This window comes from Gossypium raimondii, chromosome 11 (assembly GCF_025698545.1).
Source record: "Gossypium raimondii isolate GPD5lz chromosome 11, ASM2569854v1, whole genome shotgun sequence".
NCBI lineage: Eukaryota > Viridiplantae > Streptophyta > Magnoliopsida > Malvales > Malvaceae > Gossypium > Gossypium raimondii.
Window position 1 is genome coordinate 3162480 of NC_068575.1, and position 21197 is coordinate 3183676.

General features: G+C 33.9%; 2 protein-coding genes across 4 annotated transcripts; both read right to left on the bottom strand.

The window, feature by feature from the left end:
- Positions 1-4823: 4823 nt before the first annotated feature.
- LOC105801379 (TMV resistance protein N-like) lies at positions 4824-20937 on the bottom strand. Its single transcript, XM_052623038.1, has 9 exons — positions 20608-20937; positions 19641-20050; positions 17681-18782; positions 17543-17582; positions 16642-16751; positions 15936-16500; positions 8004-8686; positions 7177-7913; positions 4824-6015 (listed from the first exon to the last, which is right to left on the bottom strand). The coding sequence occupies exons 1-8, from the start codon at positions 20935-20937 to the stop codon at positions 7182-7184; spliced, it is 3972 nt and encodes a 1323-aa protein (XP_052478998.1). The 3' UTR covers positions 4824-6015; positions 7177-7181.
- Positions 9020-12619, bottom strand: LOC128034915 (disease resistance protein RUN1-like). Of its 3 annotated transcripts, XM_052624305.1 has the most exons (5): positions 11801-12619; positions 10422-11523; positions 10283-10323; positions 9387-9627; positions 9020-9217 (listed from the first exon to the last, which is right to left on the bottom strand). In XM_052624305.1, exons 1-5 carry the CDS (start codon positions 12286-12288, stop codon positions 9164-9166), a joined length of 1926 nt encoding a protein of 641 aa, XP_052480265.1. In that variant the 5' UTR covers positions 12289-12619; the 3' UTR covers positions 9020-9163. The 3 variants fall into 3 exon arrangements, with proteins under 3 accessions (XP_052480265.1, XP_052480266.1, XP_052480267.1); XM_052624307.1 differs by lacking the exon at positions 9020-9217 and having other exon boundaries at positions 9480-9627; positions 10283-10346; positions 11801-12618; XM_052624306.1 differs by lacking the exons at positions 9020-9217; positions 10283-10323 and having other exon boundaries at positions 9393-9627; positions 11801-12618.
- Positions 20938-21197: the final 260 nt, after the last annotated feature.

The window sequence follows — 21197 nt, forward strand, 5'->3', positions numbered from 1 at the left end:
GCTTACTTTTTGTCTCACGCTACAGTATCACTACAGTATCTAATCTCACTGCCACTGCTGTTTTTACACTAATCACAGGTAAACGCACCGCCCATCCAAACTCACCCTAAGTTCAAATCTAACTTGATTACAAAATGATCATTAGAGTAACAAAATGAAAAATGAAACTCAATAGCAGCATCGTGCTTCAGCTCCTGCAAGCTTGGCTCGACTGCATGTGCTACTTCTTGCAGCATGAGCTGTATGGAGGCCAACTTCAACACTCCTCCTTCGACTCCATACTGCAAATTCCTATTTGCTTTCTTAATTTGTCGAACCTTGACACACTAAGGGGCTTTGTCAAGATGTCTACCAATTGTCCTTCAGAATTGCAATGAATCAACTCTACTTCTCGAGCTTGCTCCATTTCCCTAACAAAATGGAACTTAATCTTGAAGTGTTTTGTCCTCCCACGGAACACTGGATTCTTTGCAATTGCAACAGCAGATTGGTTGTCACAATAGATCTCTGTTGCTTCCTTTTGGTGCATATTCAAGTCAGCTAAGATCTTCCTTAGCCATATGGCTTGATTCACAGCTCCTGCAACTACCACATATTCTGCTTTAGCTGTTGATTGAGCAACAACTGATTGCTTCTTTGAACTTCAACAGAAAATAGCTGAGCCAAATGTAAAAACATACCTTAAGGTACTCTTCATATCATCCATTGAGCCAGCCTAATCACTATCAGCATAGCCAATCAGTTTAAAGTTTTCAACCTTGTTATATAACATTCCATAATTCAGGCTACCTTTGAAGTACCTGAGGACCTTTTTTGAAGCTTTAAAGTGTTTTTCATTGCAGCAATGCATAAATCTTGAAAGTAAACTCATAGCAAGCATGATGTCTGGTCTGGTGGCAGTTAAATAATGCAAGCAACCAACTAGGCTTCTATAAACAGATTCAGTAACCTGTTCAAAAACACCTTGGCTTGATAGCTTTTCTCCAATGACAATTGGTGTGTTTGTTCCCTTGCAATTCAACATAGAAAACTTGGTTAGAATATTCATTGCAAATGTTTTCTGACTCAAAAAGATTCCATTTTGAGGTTGGGACACTTCCATACCAAGGAAGTAGGACATTTGTCCCAAATCAGACATCTCAAACATCTATTGCATTTTGGCTTTGAAATCAGCCAACATTTTTTGGTCTCCTCCTGTCACTAACAGGTCATCAACATATAAGGATACAATGAGCTGAGTTTCTATTCCTTCCTTCTTGACATATAATATTGGCTCACTAATGCTCATTTCAAATCCCAAACTGACCAAGTAGCTATCGATCCTACTATGCCATGCCCTAGGTGCCCGTTTAAAGCCATACAAGGCTTTCTTCAGTTTGTAAACCATGTCTTCTTTGCCAGCCACTTTGAAACCTTGAGGTTGTTCAACATAGATCTCCTCTTCAAGAAATCCATTTAAGAAGGCTGACTTCACATCGAGTTAATGAATTTTCCACAGCATTTGTGCTGCTAAGGCAATTAGCAGCCTGATGTTGTCTAGCTTGGCCACTGGTGCAAAGGTTTCCAGGTAATCAAAACCATACTTCTGGCTAAACCCCTTGACAACTAGCCTTGCTTTCAGCTTATTCAAGCTCCTATCAGCATTGTGCTTGGCTCGAAACACTTATTTTACCCCAATAACCTTCCTGTTACCTGGTCTCTCAACTAGTTCCCATGTCTGATTCTTATCAATCATATTGATTTCATCAGTCATGGCCTATTTCCAGCCTTGCTGAGCTTCAGCCTCTTCAAAGCAGCTTGGTTCAACCTCAGCCACTTGAGCTCTTTCATAAATTTCAGCCAATGGTCTTGTGCCCCTGACTGGTTCATCATCTATGTCCATTTCAGAATCATTCTGATCTGGCTCAGTTTGATTTGCCATCAAGTCTTCAGGAACTGTCTCCAGTTTATTTTTCTCCCAATTCCAACTTACTTTCTCATCAATCACCACATCTCTGCTCACAAGCACCTTGTTTCTTGAAGGATCCAAGTTTCTATAGCCTTTCTTGACTGTGCTGTAGCCTACCAGAATGCCAGGTTGAGCCTTCTTGGCCAACTTGTCCCTCTTCACTGTTGGAACCTAAACATAGAATATGTTGCCAAAGACCCTCAGGTGGGCCAGTGAAGGCTTGAACCCAAACCATGCCTTAAATGGAGCCTTAAATGGTGTGTAAGTGTTAGTAAGTTGATGTTTAATGCCTGCTTCAGCATAAAAGGCTTGAAACTGAGCTGAGGTATACTCAGTTCTATTATCAGACCTTAGAGTCTTGAGCTTGCAGCCTGCTTCAGTCTCTACAGCAGCCTTAAACTTGCAAAACATTGAGGCCACTTCTGATTTCTGCTTCAAAAAATAAATCCAGCAAAGTCTTGAGTAATCATCAATAAACAGAATGAAGTACCTGCTTCTATTCAGTGACTCAGTCTTCATGGGGCCGCACACATTATGAAGGAGATACCAACTAAGTTCAAATCTAACTTGATTACAAAATGATCATTAGAGTAACAAAATGAAAAATGAAACTCAACAGCAGCATTGTGCTTCAGCTCCTGCAAGCTTGGCTCGACTGCATGTGCTGCTCCTTGCTGCATGAGCTGAATGGAGGCCAACTTCAACAGGATTGCATCTGTATTTCATTTTCCCAACATTTTCTTCCGTTAAGCTCAATAATGCCGTTGATTCAATGTTTGCAGATTATAATGGCGAAACTAACTGGAGGTCCAGTGAGGAGAGATAAATGAATCTATTGAATTTTTTAAAAGAAAAAAATATGAATTAGTGTCTCACGCACAAAAATTTTTCTAATTGAATATTAGTGCATACTTTATATATATATATATATATATATTCATATTTGAATAACTATTAAAAATAAATGTCTAAACATAAATATTTTATAAAAAATATAAATTGAGGAGTTGGAATAATATTATTTCTTCTTCAAGCCATGAAATTTAAATGATACTTTATTAGAAGGATTAAATCTATTTAAGTACCTTTAAGAAATTATATTTAATCTTTCAAATATATAAAACAGTTTTGACTGATTAAACGAACACATAAGTTGGTCTCCAATAAAAATAAAATGATTTTTAACTCAGTTGAAATTATGATCGATCCTTATTAGAGGATTCTCATTTTATCATTACTTGCTTCGTCTTCATTTTTGTCTCACAATTTTGTTTTAATTTGCTTCATCTTCAACCTACAAATATAAAATATAGATGTAAGTGAATATATATAGTGGAAATAAAATTTTAATAAAAAAAAGGTGAAACCAATCAAAATATACACATTAGACCTGTCCATGGGCCGGGCCGGGCCCAAAAAAATTTCAGCCCGCTTCCTAGGCCCGGCCCGGCCCGAAATATGGGCCTGAGATTTTGTCCAGGCCCGACTCGGGAAAAAATATAGGGCCTAGCCCGGCCCGGCCCGGCCCGTTTTTAATTAAAATTAATTTTTTTGATAAAATTAAAACTAATTGTTATTAAAATTAATTGTTAGTAAAATTATCAAATTATTAATTGTTAATTGTATTAATTGTTGTAACAAAATCTAACAGTTGATTAGTAAAATTATCAAATTATTAATTGTATTAATTGTTAATTGTAATAATTGTTGTAACAAAATTTAATATTTGATTAGTAAAACAAACCTGATGTTTTATTATTATTATTATTTTGTAATGATTTCTTTTTATTCCTTTTATTTACATTCGTATTTGTCGTCTTTGTTAAAAAGTATTTTTGTAAACAAATAAGTTTACATTTTTTTTATCTTAAAACCAACCAATATTACATGTGCAAGACAATTGCTATCATTTACCAATATTACATAATACATAAACTAAGTGATTCTCACTACCAGTTCCAGTACTTAGGCAGATATGTTTTTTTTTTTTTCATTTGACCAATAAACTTGGGGAAATAAGTGTAGAACCACATTTTGGTTAACTAGACTGCTTTCATCAAATTTCAAGAGGGTTAGCTGATTGGCAGTGAATCTTGTGGACTTGAGTTTCTGCCAAACCAGACATGCATTTTCAAAAAGAAAATATAATTAAATTAGCTCATAGGACCGAAACCTCTTATACCATATCAGACCATAGCAAATTACTTTGAGGACCAAAACAACAAGGTTAATGAGGACAATATAGTATATTTTAAATATAAAAAACTTAAACTAAAATTAAAAACTTAAACTAGTATATTTTAAACATAAAAATATATATATATAATATATTTTTGGGCCGGGCCGGGCCCAGGCCAAAAAAATTATGTCCGAGGCCCGGCCCATTTTTTAAACGGGCCTCTTTTTTTGCCCAAGCCCATATTTCGGACCTATATTTTACCCAAACCCTCCCATATTTCTGGCGAGCCGTCGGGCCGAGCCGGGCCACCCGGCCCATGGTCAGGTCTAATACACATTTTGATTATGTAAAAGGGAATGAATTAAGGGTCCATTTGTTAGACTGAAAATGAATTCCAGAAAATGATTTCTAGAAAATGGCTTACTTTTCTGGAAAAGCTAACATATTCTGGTATTTAGATGAATCTGTGTAAAATATTTTCTGTTGTTTGGCAGATTTTCTGAAAATATTTTATAAAAGGCCTTTTAAATGAAACAAACATACATTTAAGAATTTATTATCTTCTCATTGTGTAATTGAATTTATTTTATATCTATTAAATTTATATTTTACATAATGATTTATTTATAAATAAATACATCAAATTAAACATTAAGAACCAGTGCCAAATAAAAGGATTCAAAGAGAAAAAATCAATTACAAAAAGAAATTCCCTAGTCTAAGAAAATAGATTACACAAGAATATGTATACACAAGAATACATAGTTTAGACACATCGTCTATGCACAAAAGTCCATAATTCCATTTCCATACCAGTCATTTACATCCAATTACTATGTTAACATGATTATGGCTTACAACAAGAGAGGTAAACATAGAGACGAAGTATACAATCATTCTTATCGTCAATGGGCGCATTTGGATGGAAGACAGAGAGAGCACGAGCAAACCCTTCGAAACCTAGAATTCCATTATGCTTTGTATCAAACAAGTCAAATATTTGCAGTGAAATCAGAAATATATTGACAGCAACTCAAGCAATATTATGATAACAAGAATTATTGTTTCAAGGATAGAGACATTATTAATTAATATTAGATAAACTCTCTTTTTTGTTTGTTTTGAATAACGCCAATTGGAACTCCTCCTGTCAAATAGTAATATAAATAAAACTTAAATACTACAAAGATGAATGGGAAAGAACCAACTCAAGACGAGGAGTGATCATCAAGCCAAAAAACTTGACAAACATAACAAAAGATATCAATTATAGAACAAAATGGGAACTATGAAAAAACAAAGACCTTGTTGATCAGCCCATCATCTATAACAACATTGCTTATCTTCTTGAAAAGCTCATAAAGTGCTTCTATTTTACTTACACTAACTGCATGAAGATGAGCAAAAAACAAATTTCAGTAGAATGACTCAAGAACTAAAATAACACAGGCAAAGACTGAACAAAAGTTAAATCAAGCAAAAGCACTGAATTTATCACATAAGCAATATAGGATAATATTTAAAAAGAAAAGAAAAAATGATAACATACAAACGGTCTCTCTTGCAAGAAGTTCAGGATCGACAAGACCTCTTGACTGCTTGTACAAATCATTATCACATCATTACAACACTGAATCAAATAAATGCTTCAATCCTTCTACGCACTGCAAGATCATATTCTCTTCACATCAATACACTCCATACCTAGGCAACAGCAAAAGAGACCAAAAATCCCATTCATGTCATTCTTTCCATACACTCGATCATTCTAAAAGAAAACAATAGGATTAACCTTTTAACCATTTCTTGATTCTGCTGACTGAAGACCAGATATTGGAGTTGGAATCTGATAAAGCCGGAGACCTCAAACTCAAAGAGAAATCAGTATCTGTCTTATAAAATCAAACCATGATCTTAACCTTTTAACCTACTTGAATTTTCTTTTGTCCTAACAGATTAAAAGCATTCCATAATTGTTTCCCCTTCCTTATTTTTTGTGCATGGAGGAGCACATAAAGAATTAACTCCTCCATGTCTATTTCTCATACATGAGAATCAACAAAATACAATCAGGCAACGCATACAACATTATTCATCATGAATCAAGAAACGCAAAGGAGAGGATAAAAATAAGTAATCCTACCAAACAAAGAATTAGCCATTTCATCTATTTTACAAAATTAAGGGTGACCACAAATCACCCATCTCTGCTAACATCCATTCCAGCATTGTAGTATAGAACAGACAATCATAAAAAGAAGTGGTTCAAAATCAAATACCCATAAAATCAAACACATCAAAAGACCCAATTCAAACACAAAATTATTAACTCCATCACAAATTGAACCTGATCAAAATCCCACCTAATCAATTCTGAATTTAATTTCGAATTTGAATCGACTGATTTTGCTTGAAGTGGAAAATTGCTGAAGGAAAATAGATTAAAAAATTGAAGAGAAAAAATCACCAAATTGTTGAGAGTTTCATTTCTGAAAAGACTAGAAATAGCTAGGGCTTTTTTCCTTTTTGTCAACGAAACTACTGTTGGTTGTTTTTGATATAGAGATGAATCCTGGGTCGGGGACGCAATGAAGGGAAGGGGAAGGAGAAGGAGAGAGCCTTTAGAAAGTTCTGATGTTGGGATGTGAAGAGGAAAAACTTTGGAAAATGTCTTACCGAAATAAAAAAGGGTAAGACATTTTTCCAAAAAAACACCTCCTTTTCTCTTGTTTTGTAAAATGTTTTACATTGGAAAATCATTTTCAGCCAAATAAACAATGGAAAAGGCTGAAAAGCTTTTTCGAAAAATGTTTTACCCCAAACAACCGGACTTAAGTGACTAAAATTTTAAATGGTATAAAAAACAATGTTATCAACATTTAAAATATGTATATGTTGAATATGAATATGAATAAAATTTTTTAAAATGTTTTGGCATATAATGGAAAGATCATATCTCATATGCAAAACAAGTCTAGAATAATTGTTTAAATGAAATATAAGATGTGTAAAAGAAAATTAATAGGACGAAGTTGGTTAAGTAGTTTACCACAGTTAATGCTTCTTTCTTGATTGCCCCTTTACAAAATTGAAAATATTTTGCATCCGTTTTGGTTGCGGCTCTTCTTCCTCCGTTTCCTCATAGATATTACGTTTTCGTTTCATGTGAGAAGTGCTACCTACTGATCCATGGTTTTGAGCAGAGTGTCGGTGGATGTGTTCAAAATTTGGAGAAGATTGAGTGGTATGGCACTGCAACTCTTTTATCTCTTCCAAATCTTTCTCATACACTATTCTAACACCACACTTCTTCACCTTAACACAACGGCAATTTGGTCCAAATTCGGCATTGAAAGACAACTTAAGCTCATCGCCTATTTGATCTAAGCAATCTGTTGTCCATAAATTATTGGTTTCACAGTCACCATATTTATCCGCCAAGGAAAGATATAATTCATCACGCGGAAAATAACGAAGAAAAAGGTGATCTTTCATTATGGGCTTGTCAAGGTATCGACCTACCCACCGGTTTCTCCGATCAATTGGTCGACAATTTCTACCTCGAAAAATAGATGCATTACATCCGATAGCCTCGATATGCCTTGAAGCATCATTATTGACAAAAATGCAGCAACAAGCAACTCCAATCCATTGACTATCTTTCGGAACGGGTATCTTAATTGATTTGTCACTTTTTTGTTGGCTAAACCATTCTGGGATTTCACTTCCGGGCATCATAATATCAAAGATGCAACTATCAAACCAATCTCTTGGATATCGAACCCCCTGCAAAATAAAACACAAGTCGTTTGGTAACTAAAACCATAAATTCTCAAGTATGAGATTTTCTAAGGTAGAAAAATTAGATTAATCGACCTTAATATGTTCTTTCAGCAGTGTTAATGCATTGATTTTCTCAGCCAATTTGAAGCAGTTAATGGCACGAATGTCACCACAACCCGCTAAATTGCATACTTTTGATGGACTTGCAACTACTTCAAGTGAAGAACAACCATCTATAGTCACAACTGCTATAGTTGTTGGTAGCTCAGGCAACGATTTAAGCATCTTGCAACCTGACATTGTAAGCAATCTGAGCCTGGAAAGTTGAGTAAGAGCCAAAGGAATGGTAATGAAATTATTACCACTAAGATCAAGACTTATTAAAGAGGATAGACCAGAAAGATCACTATGAATATCTGCTTCACCAAGAGTGCACACGTTGCAATTTGACAAGTCAAGAACATGAAGCTTTGAGAGTCCAGTAAGAGATGCAGGTATGCTGATGAAATTGTTACCACTAAGATTAAGATAACTCAAAGAGGATAGACCAGAAATATCACTATGAGTATCTGCTTCACCAAAAGTGCACATGTTGCAATTTGACAATATAAGATTTGCAAGCTTCAAGAGTCGAGTAAGAGATGCAGGCATGCTGATGAAATTGTTACCACTAAGATCAAGTTTTTCCAAACAGGATAGACCAGAAATATCACGTGGAATATCTCCTTCACAAAGATTGCAGTCCCTTAGTTTTAGCTCTCTTAAAGAACTCAAACCTGACAACAAAGGCAACATCCGAACCATGGGATTCGTCCTTCTTCCTTGGATTACCTTGAGAAGAGGAGGCAAATTTGGTAGTAACTTATATGATGGTCCCTTGCGCCCATTGAAAGACAGAACTTTAAGATTTTAAATTGAAAAATGAAGGATGGTGGTTCTGTTATGGCTGTTTCACTCAAGTCTAGCTCTTCCAAAAACTTTGCTTGCTGCAAATTCTCCGATAAGTTTTCCACTCTATAACAACCGAAAAGATCTAGAGTTTTAGACGTTCCATTTTCCCATCAATCTCCGGAAACCTTACAAGACTTGAGCAACCCGAAAGAATTAATGTTTCTAGAGATTCCATTCCAATTTTGGTTGGAAGAGTCCTAAGACTTCTGCAATCTCTTAAATTCAAAAGTTTAAGGCTCTTAAGCACCCCGATTGATGGATGAACATCCACTAATTTGGTACAACCTTCCAAAATCAAAACTTCAAGATTTGATGCTGTTGTGAAGTCTGGTGTCTTGATCAGGTTTTGAGACCCTCTGAGGTTCATTATTTTCAAGTTAAACAAGGGCTGTTGAAGACCATAATAAATTAGAAACAAATGAGAAAAAATATATATAATGCTCATTTTTGTTTTACCTTAATCAAAGTTTAATAATTTATATTAAAATAAGCTAAAACACAAGGATAAGATGAGTTAATTCTTACTCTATTTCCCTTCCATAGTTGTTGAATGTGACTACATGGTAAAAGAAGTGCGACAAGGTTGTCCGGTTGAAAGCTTGAAGGCAAGTATCTTAAAGGGTATCCTATCCAATCTAAAAGTCGTAGTTCTTTAGAAAGATATTTGAGATCATTACAATTTGAAAGGCAAAGCACTTTGAGCAATCTCAGTTTTTTCATCTTCAAGAAGGTATCCACACTCAAATTGAGCATCTTGTTCGATTTCCTAATATCCATGAACAAAACAAAATGAACTTCAAAATATACAAAACATTCAATATCTAAAAGAAATGTTGCATTGATATTGTTTTTAAGTACTCGTATCCAATACTTATATCTAATGCACATTCGTATAAGGGTATTAAGATATGACCCTTTAAGAACCTTTTAAATATGTGAAAAAATAATTTTAAATTTTTTGAATATACCCATATTAAAGAGATACTTATATCTAACAATCACATCCGATGTTAAATTACCTAATCCTAAAAATTGAATTAATATGTTGATTTATATTTGGTCCATAAACAATACATAATTTACAAGTTAATGAACCAAACAATGATACATAATTAAAAATAAAATCATTTTTATTAAAAAATTTGATGACATGTTATAATCTAATTCGTTGATATACGCTTTTAGTACATTAAATATATACCATTAATATTCACAAAAAATATACCATTAATATTTCAAAAATACATACATTTCTTTTTGATTCTTTTAAAAAGTAAATATGTTGCTAGATATATAAATTTCATAATTAAACATTGAAATATTGAATGTCAAAAGTTTTGATATAGTTTTTTTTATCATATTGAAAAATAATAATTATTTACAGTACACATAGATATAAGTTTATGTGTGTGCCTTCTTACCTTTTATTATCGATAATTATACCTTCAATCATTTCTGTAGCCTAAAAAAGATCAAGAACAGACACTAAGAAAATAAAATAAATGGTGAATAATGGAGGATAGAAAAGAAATAGTATGCAACTTTTGTTGAATGACTTACAGTGTTTTTTGTTAGGACATGATGGACGTCCCTTTCCTCCCACAATCTGCAACGTTTTCCAGGTTCATCAACACATTTTTCTTTAACAATTGTTCTTCCCATTTCTTGCAACAATTCATGCATATTCAAATATTTGTTGTGTTTATTAACTTTTACGAGAGATTTTTTAATGAGAACATCAATTCCGATATCAGGAAAAAACTCGCAACCATCCAATACTTTAATTACAAAATCTTTCTTCTCCCCGTTGAAGAAGCATGCTATATCTAAAAATATATTCTTCTCCCTTTCTTCCAGTCCATCAAAACTGATTCGAAGTTTATCGAGAATTTCTTTATTAGAATCTCTTTTAAGTCTTTCAATCGCACTTCTCCATTGAGTCGCATCTCTACCGCACAAAAAGGAACCCAAAACTTCAAGAGCTAAAGGGAGTCCACCAGCATAATTTACAACATGTTTAGAAAGCTCAATGAAATCATCTTTCTGCACTGTATCACTATGAAAAGCTTTCAGACTGAAAAGTTGAAGCGCATCTTTGGGATTCAATGTTGTGGGCTCATACATATCATCAACTGGCCAAGACCGAAGCAAATGTTCTTCTCTTGTTGTTACAACGATTCTACTTCCTAATCCGAACCAATCGTGCCTTCCTACCAAGCATTTTAAGTGTTGTATGTTATCAACATTATCAAGAACAACAAGAACCTTTTTGTGAGACAACCTATGGCTAATTATGTCACTCCCTTCATGAACATCGAAAAAGTTGAAGCATTCACCATGAAAGATCTGTGAAAGAAGTTGTTTCTGTAAAGAAACTAGCCCGCATTTGTCTGAAACTTCTCGAATATCAGAAATAAAGCTTTTACCTTCAAAATGAGGTGACATTTGAGTGTAAGCAACTCTTGCGAGTGTCGTTTTACCGATGCCACCCATTCCGCAAATTCCTATAACGCGGACATCATCTTCCCCAATGTTTATTTTCAAATATAAATCCTCCAAGCGTTCACTAATTCCAACCAAGTCGCTATGAGTAGCTGGATATGTCTGACATAGTTTTGCTGATATCTTCTTGACAATGTCTTTAATAAATTCTGATTCATGCCTAAAGAAAAGAGAGGAAAATTTAATGTTTTGAATAAAACTTTGTTGATATGTTTCAAATAAACTTTCTTTTCAATGAATCATCAAACATAATATAGTTTGGAAGCAAACAAGAACCAAGAATAAGAAAGCAAGATCTGTTGCGTAGCCAGAATACAAAGTTTGCTCTTTTATTGAAATATGACACTTTTCAATTAAACACATAGGATTAGAAAGAAAAAAAAGATATACATATATATGCAAAAAACTAGAAAATAAAGAAGAAAAGAAGGAATTACCTTTTATTTAAATGCCATCCCTTGATTCCAGCCACTTGAATTAAAGCATTTCGCCATCTTTGGATCTTCTCACTATCTTCTTTGTATCTCTCTTTATGTCTGGCAAAGGCTTCTTCCACTTTCTCTTTTTGTTTTCTTAAATCAGATGGACCAACATGGTAAAAAATTGGAAACACTTTATGGCCGTCGTTGTTATGTTGTTTAACAATCTCAGCAAGCTCCTCCAAGCACCAACTTGAAAAGGCATAAGTTTGTGAAAAAACGATTACCGAGCACCATGATTGCTGAATTGCTTTAAAGAGTTCAGGTGCGATCTCTTCGCCGGCCTCCAGCTTTGGATCATCTCTGAAAGTGACGATCCCACTCCTACTTAGAGCATCATAGAGATGATCGGTAAAGTTGCTGCGGGTATCTTCACCTCTGAAACTCAAGAAAACATCGTATTTTTTTCTAGAAATGGAGGAAGAAGTTGAAGGTAACGACAACATGAGGATGTATGAAAGGAGAAGATATTTCAATCTGGTGTTCAAAATCAGAAAATAATGAATATATGAGGAAAAACATATGAAAAATAGAAGAGGGCCGGGTGATATGTTCTTTTCATGAAGGTGAGAGTTAAAAATGTTGGACGGTTTGTATTTTATGAACTTAACAATGAAAGATAATAATTAAAAACATTACTTTTCGAAATGAAAGGGACTAGGTGTGGAAATTCGGGGTTATAGATGTTTCCGGAAAGACTCCAAGAAGGTGAGAGTAGACAAAATGAAAGGGAGTGGTGTGGAAATTCGGGGTTATATATGCAATATTTTTACACATATAAAACCAATTATTATTAAGTAATAAGCATAGTGATTTTTTCCATTTCCTTAATCTTAAAACCAATTTTGAGGCATTGATGAGCATTAAACTTGTCCCTTTTAATGATATAAGCATCACCTAATGTACAATCCTTGTCAAATCTCTTTAATATATTTTCAATATAGTATAGTATATGAGCATGAAGGAGAGAACTAGATCCAATTTCCCTAAGCAATTTTTCTATACATTTCCTTTGTTTCCAAATGAAAGCAGGCACGTGTGGAAATTGGGGGATGACAGATGTTGTCTCCATGAAGAATCCAAGAAAGAGTCCACAAAGTGGAGCCTACAATAATTGTAAGTAATAATTCAAAAGTTAAAATTTTGAGTAAAAGTCCCCAAATTTTTATTAACTTTACAAACAGATCCTAATGTGTTCCTAATATCTTGGGACAGGTGGTAGCCAGTCAATGGCCACCCTTCTGCACCAGTACACCTACCTCAGCACCTACAGGTATCTTCCGCAGCACAAAATGCCAATTCCTTTTGTTGCACTGCAAGCACACACAACATGCTCCACTGATTTCTGTTAATAAAATCAATCTACAAAATTCAAGCCGGGTAGGTTAGCAATTCTGTGTTTGGAGGCAACAATAGCAGCAAATTTCATCTCTGAGCTAACCCAGGGCCTTTTCACCATTCTCTCTCTATCACTCGAGGCTCCCATCTTCACCACCAACATCACCAATACACCGGGCTTCATCACTCTCATCTTCCATTACCGACCGCCATCCCAAACAGCTCCCCCTCACCTTTGAACCTCCCAAAACAACAACCTCATTGCCCTCAAGCTCGTAGGTGTGGAAATTGGGGGATGATAAATGTTCTCTCCACGAAGATTCCAAGAAAGAGTTCACAAATGAACCTAAACTCTAAAATTCAAAAAAAAGTAAACTATAAAAATAGTCACTTTTATTTGCCGCAAATTATATTTTAGTCATTTATGTTTGAAATGCTACGTTTTAGCCACTTACATTATCGTTTTGTTACGAACTCTTCAGTTAAGTTCCGTTATCTCCCTAGTGACAATCCTACGTGGCAATCCAAATGGGTTTCAAATGACAACTTGGATTTCCAACTAGGATGAGAATAATTTTTTCAGTTAAAATGAAAAGGAAAACTAAAAAGAAAAAAGAGATGAATGATTTTTCTTTTCCAGTTCAACATGTAATTAATTTAAAATTTTTAATTAATTAAATTTATTTAATTAAAAACCTATTGTTGTACCAATTAGACATCCAAGTTGGCATTTAAAACCCATTTGGACTGCCACGTAGGATTGCCGTTAGGGAGGTAACAAAGCTTAATGGTAGAGTGACCACTTTGTAACAAAACGACATAAGTGACTAAAACATAACATTTCAAACATAAGTGACTAAAATGTAATCTGAGTGAAACAAAAGTGACTATATTTGTAGTTTACCCAAAAAGTCAATCATAATTTAAAAATTATATAATATTAAAATACATAAATTTTTTAAAAATAGAAAAATCATAAACATAAAGAAGAATTTTAAATGGTCTAAAAATACTATGTTATCAACATTTAGGATATGCATAGAATATGAGCTCATGTTGAATATGTGTATAAATAAAAATTTAAAATTTTTATATATAAGAAGGATTATATCTCATAAGCAAATAAGTTTACATAGATGTCTAAAAAATATAAACTGAAGAGTTGGAATAATGTTATTTGTACTTCAAGCCATCAAATTTAAATGATACTTTATTAGAAGGAATTAAATCTATTTAAGTACTATTAACTATTTATAATTAATCTTCTAAATATATAAAACAGTTTTGATTGATTAAATTGAATACATAAGTTGATCTCCAATAAAATAAGTAGCTAAAATTTTAAAATGTTTTGGCATATAATGGAAGGATCATATCGCATATGCAAAACAAGTCTAGAATAATTGTTCAAATGAAATACAAGATGTGTAAAAAAATTAATAGGACAAAGTTGGTTAAGTAGTTTACCACAGTTAATGCTTCTCTCTTGATTTTTCGTTTCATGTGAGAAGTGCTACCTACTGATCCATGGTTTTGAGCAGAGTGTTGGTGGATGTGTTCAAAATTTGGAGAAGATTGAGTGGTATGGCACTGCAACTCTTTCATTTCTTCCAAATCTTTCTCATACACTATTCTAACACCACACTTCTTCACCTTAACACAACGGTCATTTGGTTCAAATTTGGAATTGAAACACAACTGAAGCTTATCGCCTGTTTGATCTAAGCAATCTGCTGTCCATAAATTATTGGTTTCACAGTCACCATATTTATCCTCCAAGGAAATTGGATATAATTCATCACGCAGAAAATAACGAAGAAAAAGGTGATCTTTCATTATGAGCTTGTGAAAGCTTCGACCTACCCACCCGAGGCTCCAAAAAATTCGTCGACAATTTCTACCTCGAAAAATAGATCCATCACAGTAAAGCATCTTATTCCTTGAAGCACCATTATCGACAAAATGCAGCAACAAGCAACTCCAATCCATTGACTATCTTTCCGAAGGTTGATAGGTAGGGGTATCTTAATTGAAGAGTCACTTTTTTGTTGGCTAAACCATTCTGGGATTTCACTTCCGGGCATCATAATATCAACGATGCTACTATGAAAACAATCTCTTGGATATCGAACCGCCTGCAAAATTAAACACAAGTCGTTTGGTAACTAAAACCATAAATTCTCAAGTATGAGATTTTCTAAGGGAGAAAAAATAGATTAATTGACCTTAATATGTTCTTTCAGCAGTGTTAATGCATTGATTTTCTCAGCCAATTTGAAGCAGTTAATGGCACTAATTTCATCACCACCCGCTAAATTGCATACTTTTGATGGACTTGCAACTACTTCAAGTGAAGAACAATCATCTATTATCATATATCTTATACTTGTTGGTAGCTCAGGCAATGATTTAAGCATCTTGCAACCTGACAATTTAAGCAATTTGAGCCTGGAAAGTTGAGTAAGAGCCAAAGGAAGGGTGATGAAATTCTTACCACTAAGATCAAGACGTAGCAAAGAGTATAGACCAGAAAGATCACTACGAATATCTGCTTCACCAAGAGTGCACATGTTGCAATTTGACAATATAAGCTCTTTAAGCTTGGAGAGTCGAGTAAGAGATGCAGGTATGCTGATGAAATTGTTACCGCTAAGTTCAAGTTCTTCCAAACAGGATAGACCAGAAATATCAGGTGGAATATCTCCTTCACAAAGATTGCAGTCCCTTAGATTCAACTCTCTTAATGAACTCAAACCTGACAACAAAGGCAACATCCGAGCCATGGGATTCGTCCTTCTTCCTTGGATTACCTTGACAAGAGAAGGCAAATTTGGTAGTAACTTATATGATGGTCCCTTGCGCCCATTGAAAGACAGAACTTTAAGATTTTTAAATTGAAAAATGAAGGATGGTGGTTCTGTTATGGCTGTTTCACTCAAGTCGAGCTCTTCCAAAAACTTTGCTTGCTGCAAATTCTCCGATAAATTTTCCACTCTATAACAACCGGAAAGATCTAGAGTTTTTAGGCGTTCCATTTTCCCTTCAACATCCGGAAACCTTACAAGATTTGAGCAACCCGAAAGAATTAATGTTTCAAGAGATTCCATTCCAGTTTTGGTTGGAAGAGTCCTAAGACTTTTGCAATCTCTTAAATTCAAAAGTTTAAGGCTCCTAAGCACCCCGATTGATGGATGAACATCCACTAATTTGGTACAACCTTCCAAAATCAAAACCTCAAGATTTGATGCTGTTGTGAAGTCTGGTGTCTTGATCAGGTTTTGAGACCCTCTGAGGTTCATTATTTTCAAGTTAAACAAGGGCTGTTGAAGACCATAATAAATTAGAAACAAATGAGAAAACATAATAATGCTCATTTTTGTTTTTTGTTTTACCTTAATCAAAGTTTAATAATTTATATTAAAATAAGCTAAAACACAAGGATAAGATGAGTTAATTCTTACTCTATTTCCCTTCCATAGTTGTTGAATGTGACTATATGGTAAAAGAAGTGCGACAAGGTTATCCGGTTGAAAGCTTGAAGGCAAGTTTCTTAAAGGGTATCCTGTCCAATCTAAAAGTCGAGGTCATTAGAAAGATATTTGAGATCATCATCACAATTTGAAAGGCAAAGCACTTTAAGCAATCTCAATTTTTTCATCTTCAAGAAGGTATCCACACTCAAATTGAGTATCTTGTTCGATTCCCTAATATCCATGAGCAAAACAAAAATGAGCTTCAAAATATACAAAAACATTCAATATCTAAAAGAAATGTTACATCAATATTGTTTTTTAAGTACTCGTATCCAATACTTATATCTAATGCATATTAGTATATGGGTATTAAGATATGATCCTTTAAGAACCTTTTAAATATGTGAATAAAAACAATTTTAAATATATTTTTTAACATAGCCATATTAAAGAGATACTTATATCTAATAATCCCATCCGATGTTAAATTACCTAATCCTAAAAATTGAATTAATATGTTGATTTATATTCGGTCCATAAACAAAGCATAATTTACAAGTTAATGAACCAAACAATGACACATAATTAAAATGAAACTATTTTCATTAAAAAATTTCGATGACATGTTATAATCTAATTCGTTGATATACACTTTTAGTACATTAAATATATACCATTAATTTTCACAAAAAATATACCATTAATATTTCAAAAATACATACATTTCTCTTTTGATTCTTTTGAAAGAGTAAATATGTTGCTAGATAAATTTCATAATTAAACATTGAAATATTGAATGTCAAAAGTTTTGCTATATTTTTTTTATCATATTTAAAAATAATAATTATTTACAGTACACATAGATATAAGTTTATGTGTATCTTCTTACCTTTTATTATCGATATTATGCCTTTAATCATTTCTGTAGCCTAAAAAAGATCAACAACAGACAATAAGAAAATAAAATAAATGGTGAATAATGTAGGATAAAAAAGAAATAGTATGTAACTTTTATTGAATGACTTACAGTGTATTTTGTTAGGACATGATGGACGTCCCTTTCCTCCCACAATCTGCAACGTTTTCCAGGTTCATCAACACATTTTTCTTTAACAATTGTTCTTCCCATTTCTTGCAACAATTCATGCATCTTCAAATATCTGTTGTATTTATCGACTTTTACGAGAGATTTTTTAATGAGAACATCAATTCCGATATCAGGAAAAAACTCACAACCATCTAATACTTTTATTACAAAATCTTTCCTCTCCCCATTGAAGAAGCATGCTATATCTAAAAATATATCCTTCTCCCTTTCTTCCAGTCCATCAAAACTGATTCGAAGTTTATTGAGAATTTCTTTATCAGAATCTCTTTTAAGTCTTTCAATCGCACTTCTCCATTGAGTCGCATCTCTACCGCACAAAAAGGAGCCCAAAACTTCAAGAGCTAAAGGGAGTCCACCAGCATAATTTACAACATGTTCAGAAAGCTCAATGAAATCATCTTTCTGCACTGTATCACTATGAAAAGCTTTCAGACTGAAAAGTTGAAGTGCATCTTTGGGATTCAATGTTTTGGGCTCATACATATCATCAACTGGCCAAGACCGAAGCAAATGTTCTTCTCTTGTTGTTACAACGATTCTACTTCCTAATCCGAACCAATCGTGCCTTCCTACCAAGCATTTTAAGTGTTGTATGTTATCAACATTATCAAGAACAACAAGAACCTTTTTGTGAGACAACCTATGGCTAATTATGTCACTCCCTTCATGAACATCGAAAAAGTTGAAGCATTCACCATGAAAGATCTGTGAAAGAAGTTGTTTCTGTAAAGAAACTAGTCCGCATTTGTCTGAAACTTCTCGAATATCAGAAATAAAGCTTTTACCTTCAAAATGAGGTGACATTTGAGTGTAAGCAACTCTTGCGAGTGTCGTTTTACCGATGCCACCCATTCCGCAAATTCCTATAACGCGGACATCATCTTCCCCAATGTTTATTTTCAAATACAAATCCTCCAAGCGTTCACTAATACCAACCAAGTCGCTATGAGTAACTGGATATGTCTGACATGGTTTTGCTGATATCTTCTTAACAATGTCTCTAATAAATTCTGATTCATGCCTAAAAAAAAGAAATTTTAATGTTTTGAGTAAAATTTTGTTGATATGTTTCGAATGCACTTTCTTTTTCAATGAATCATCAAACATAATATAGTTTGTAAGCAAACAAGAACCAAGAATAAGAAAGCAAGATGTGTTGCGGAGCCAGAAGACAAAATTTGCTCTTTTATTGAAATATGACACTTTTCAATTAAACACATAGGATTAGAAAAAAGAAGAAGAAGAAGTTATTGTTAAGCATTGGCCTGCAATGCAACAAATGACCAGCAGCAGTAGCAGCAGCAGCTCAGCTACCATGCCAGCATTGAGACTGAACCAGAAGCAGTTTAGTTTATATTTGGTCCTTTTGTAACTTGATCAAGTTGGCTTGTAACTTGACATCAAAGTTAGTAAATCTTTTGATTGAATATGATGGATGTAATAGCTGACATTATCAGCTTTGTTTTTGTGTATTGCTTAAGTTACAAATTTGTCAATTATAGTGGGAGTAGTTAAATGTTTAGGTAACTGTCAAGTTAATTTTGTAACTTCAATATATTTCAATTTTGAATGAAAGAAGAAGTTGAATTCCTTCAGTTACATTATTTCAAATCATCATTCCTATTGTTTTGCTTGCTGTTTTGTGTTGCTCTTGCTGCAATTGTTTCAACAGTTATACATACATACATACATACATACATACATACATACATACATACATACATACATACATACATACATACATACATACATACATACATACATACATACATACATACATACATACATACATACATACATACATACATACATACATACATACATACATACATACATACATCCAAAACACTAGAAAATAGAGAAGAAAAGAAAGAATTACCGGTTATTTAAATGCCATCCCTTGATTGCAGCCACTTGAATTAAAGCATTTCGCCACCTTTGGATCTTCTCACTTTCTTCTTTGTATCTCTCTTCATGTCTGGCAAAGGCTTCTTCCACTTTCCCTTTTTGTTTGCTTAAATCAGATGGATCAACATCGTAAAAAATTGGAAACACTTTATGGCCGTCGTTGTTATGTTGTTTAACAATCTCAGCAAGCTCCTCCAAGCACCAACTTGAAAAGGCATAAGTTTGTGAAAAAACGATTACCGAGCACCATGATTGCTGAATTGCTTTGAAGAGCTCTGGCGCGATCTCTTCGCCGGCCTCCAGCTTTAGATCATCCCTGAAAGTGACTATCCCACTCCTCTTTAGAGCAGCATAGAGATGATCGGTGAAGTTTTTGCGAGTCTAAAACTCAAGAAAACATCATATTTCTTTCTAGAAATGTATGAGGAAGTTGAAGGTAATGACAACATGACGATGTTTGAGAAGAAAAATATATATGTGGATGCAGTGTTCAAAATAAGAAAATTGATCGCTCAATACGCCAGAAAGAAACTAGAAACAATAAGTATATGAGAGTGAAGATTGAGAAAAACAGATGAAAATTCCAGGGAAGAATAAAGGATGTTTCTAAGCAAGTTCTCTATAACCTTTTCATTTTCGAAATGAATACGAGTAGGTGTGGACATTGGGTGACGCATTTTCTTTCAAGGAAGAATCCAGGGAGGACAATGCGTTATTTTAAATTCGGTCCCTCACATTTTGCCTTTTATATGATTAAGTTCTATTTGAAGCATCTAAAATGTTCATTAGGTGCAGACTAAAATAACTTATATCTACTCAGTATCATAAAATTTTATGTATGAATACAATTTATTAATTTAATGTATAGGAGATTTTTTAATGAGAACATCAATTCCGATATCAGGAAAAAACTCACAACCATCTAATACTTTTATTACAAAATCTTTCCTCTCCCCATTGAAGAAGCATGCTATATCTAAAAATATATCCTTCTCCCTTTCTTCCAGTCCATCAAAACTGATTCGAAGTTTATTGAGAATTTCTTTATCAGAATCTCTTTTAAGTCTTTCAATCGCACTTCTCCATTGAGTCGCATCTCTACCGCACAAAAAGGAGCCCAAAACTTCAAGAGCTAAAGGGAGTCCACCAGCATAATTTACAACATGTTTAGAAAGTTCAATGAAATCATCTTTATGCACTGTATCACTATGAAAAGCTTTCAGACTGAAAAGTTGAAGCGCCTCTTTGGGATTAAGTGTTGTGGGCATATACACATCATTAACTTGGCAACATCGAAGCAAATGTTCGTCTCTTGTTGTTACAATGATTCTGCTACCTAATCCGAATCAATCATGCCTTCCAATCAAGCATTTTAGGTGTTGTATGTTATCAACATTATCAAGAACAACAAGAACCTTTTGTGAGACAACCTATGGCTAATTATTTTATTTCCTTCATGAACATTGAAAAGTTGAAGCATTCACCATGAAAGATCTGTGAAAGAAGTTGTTTCTGTAAAGAAACTAGG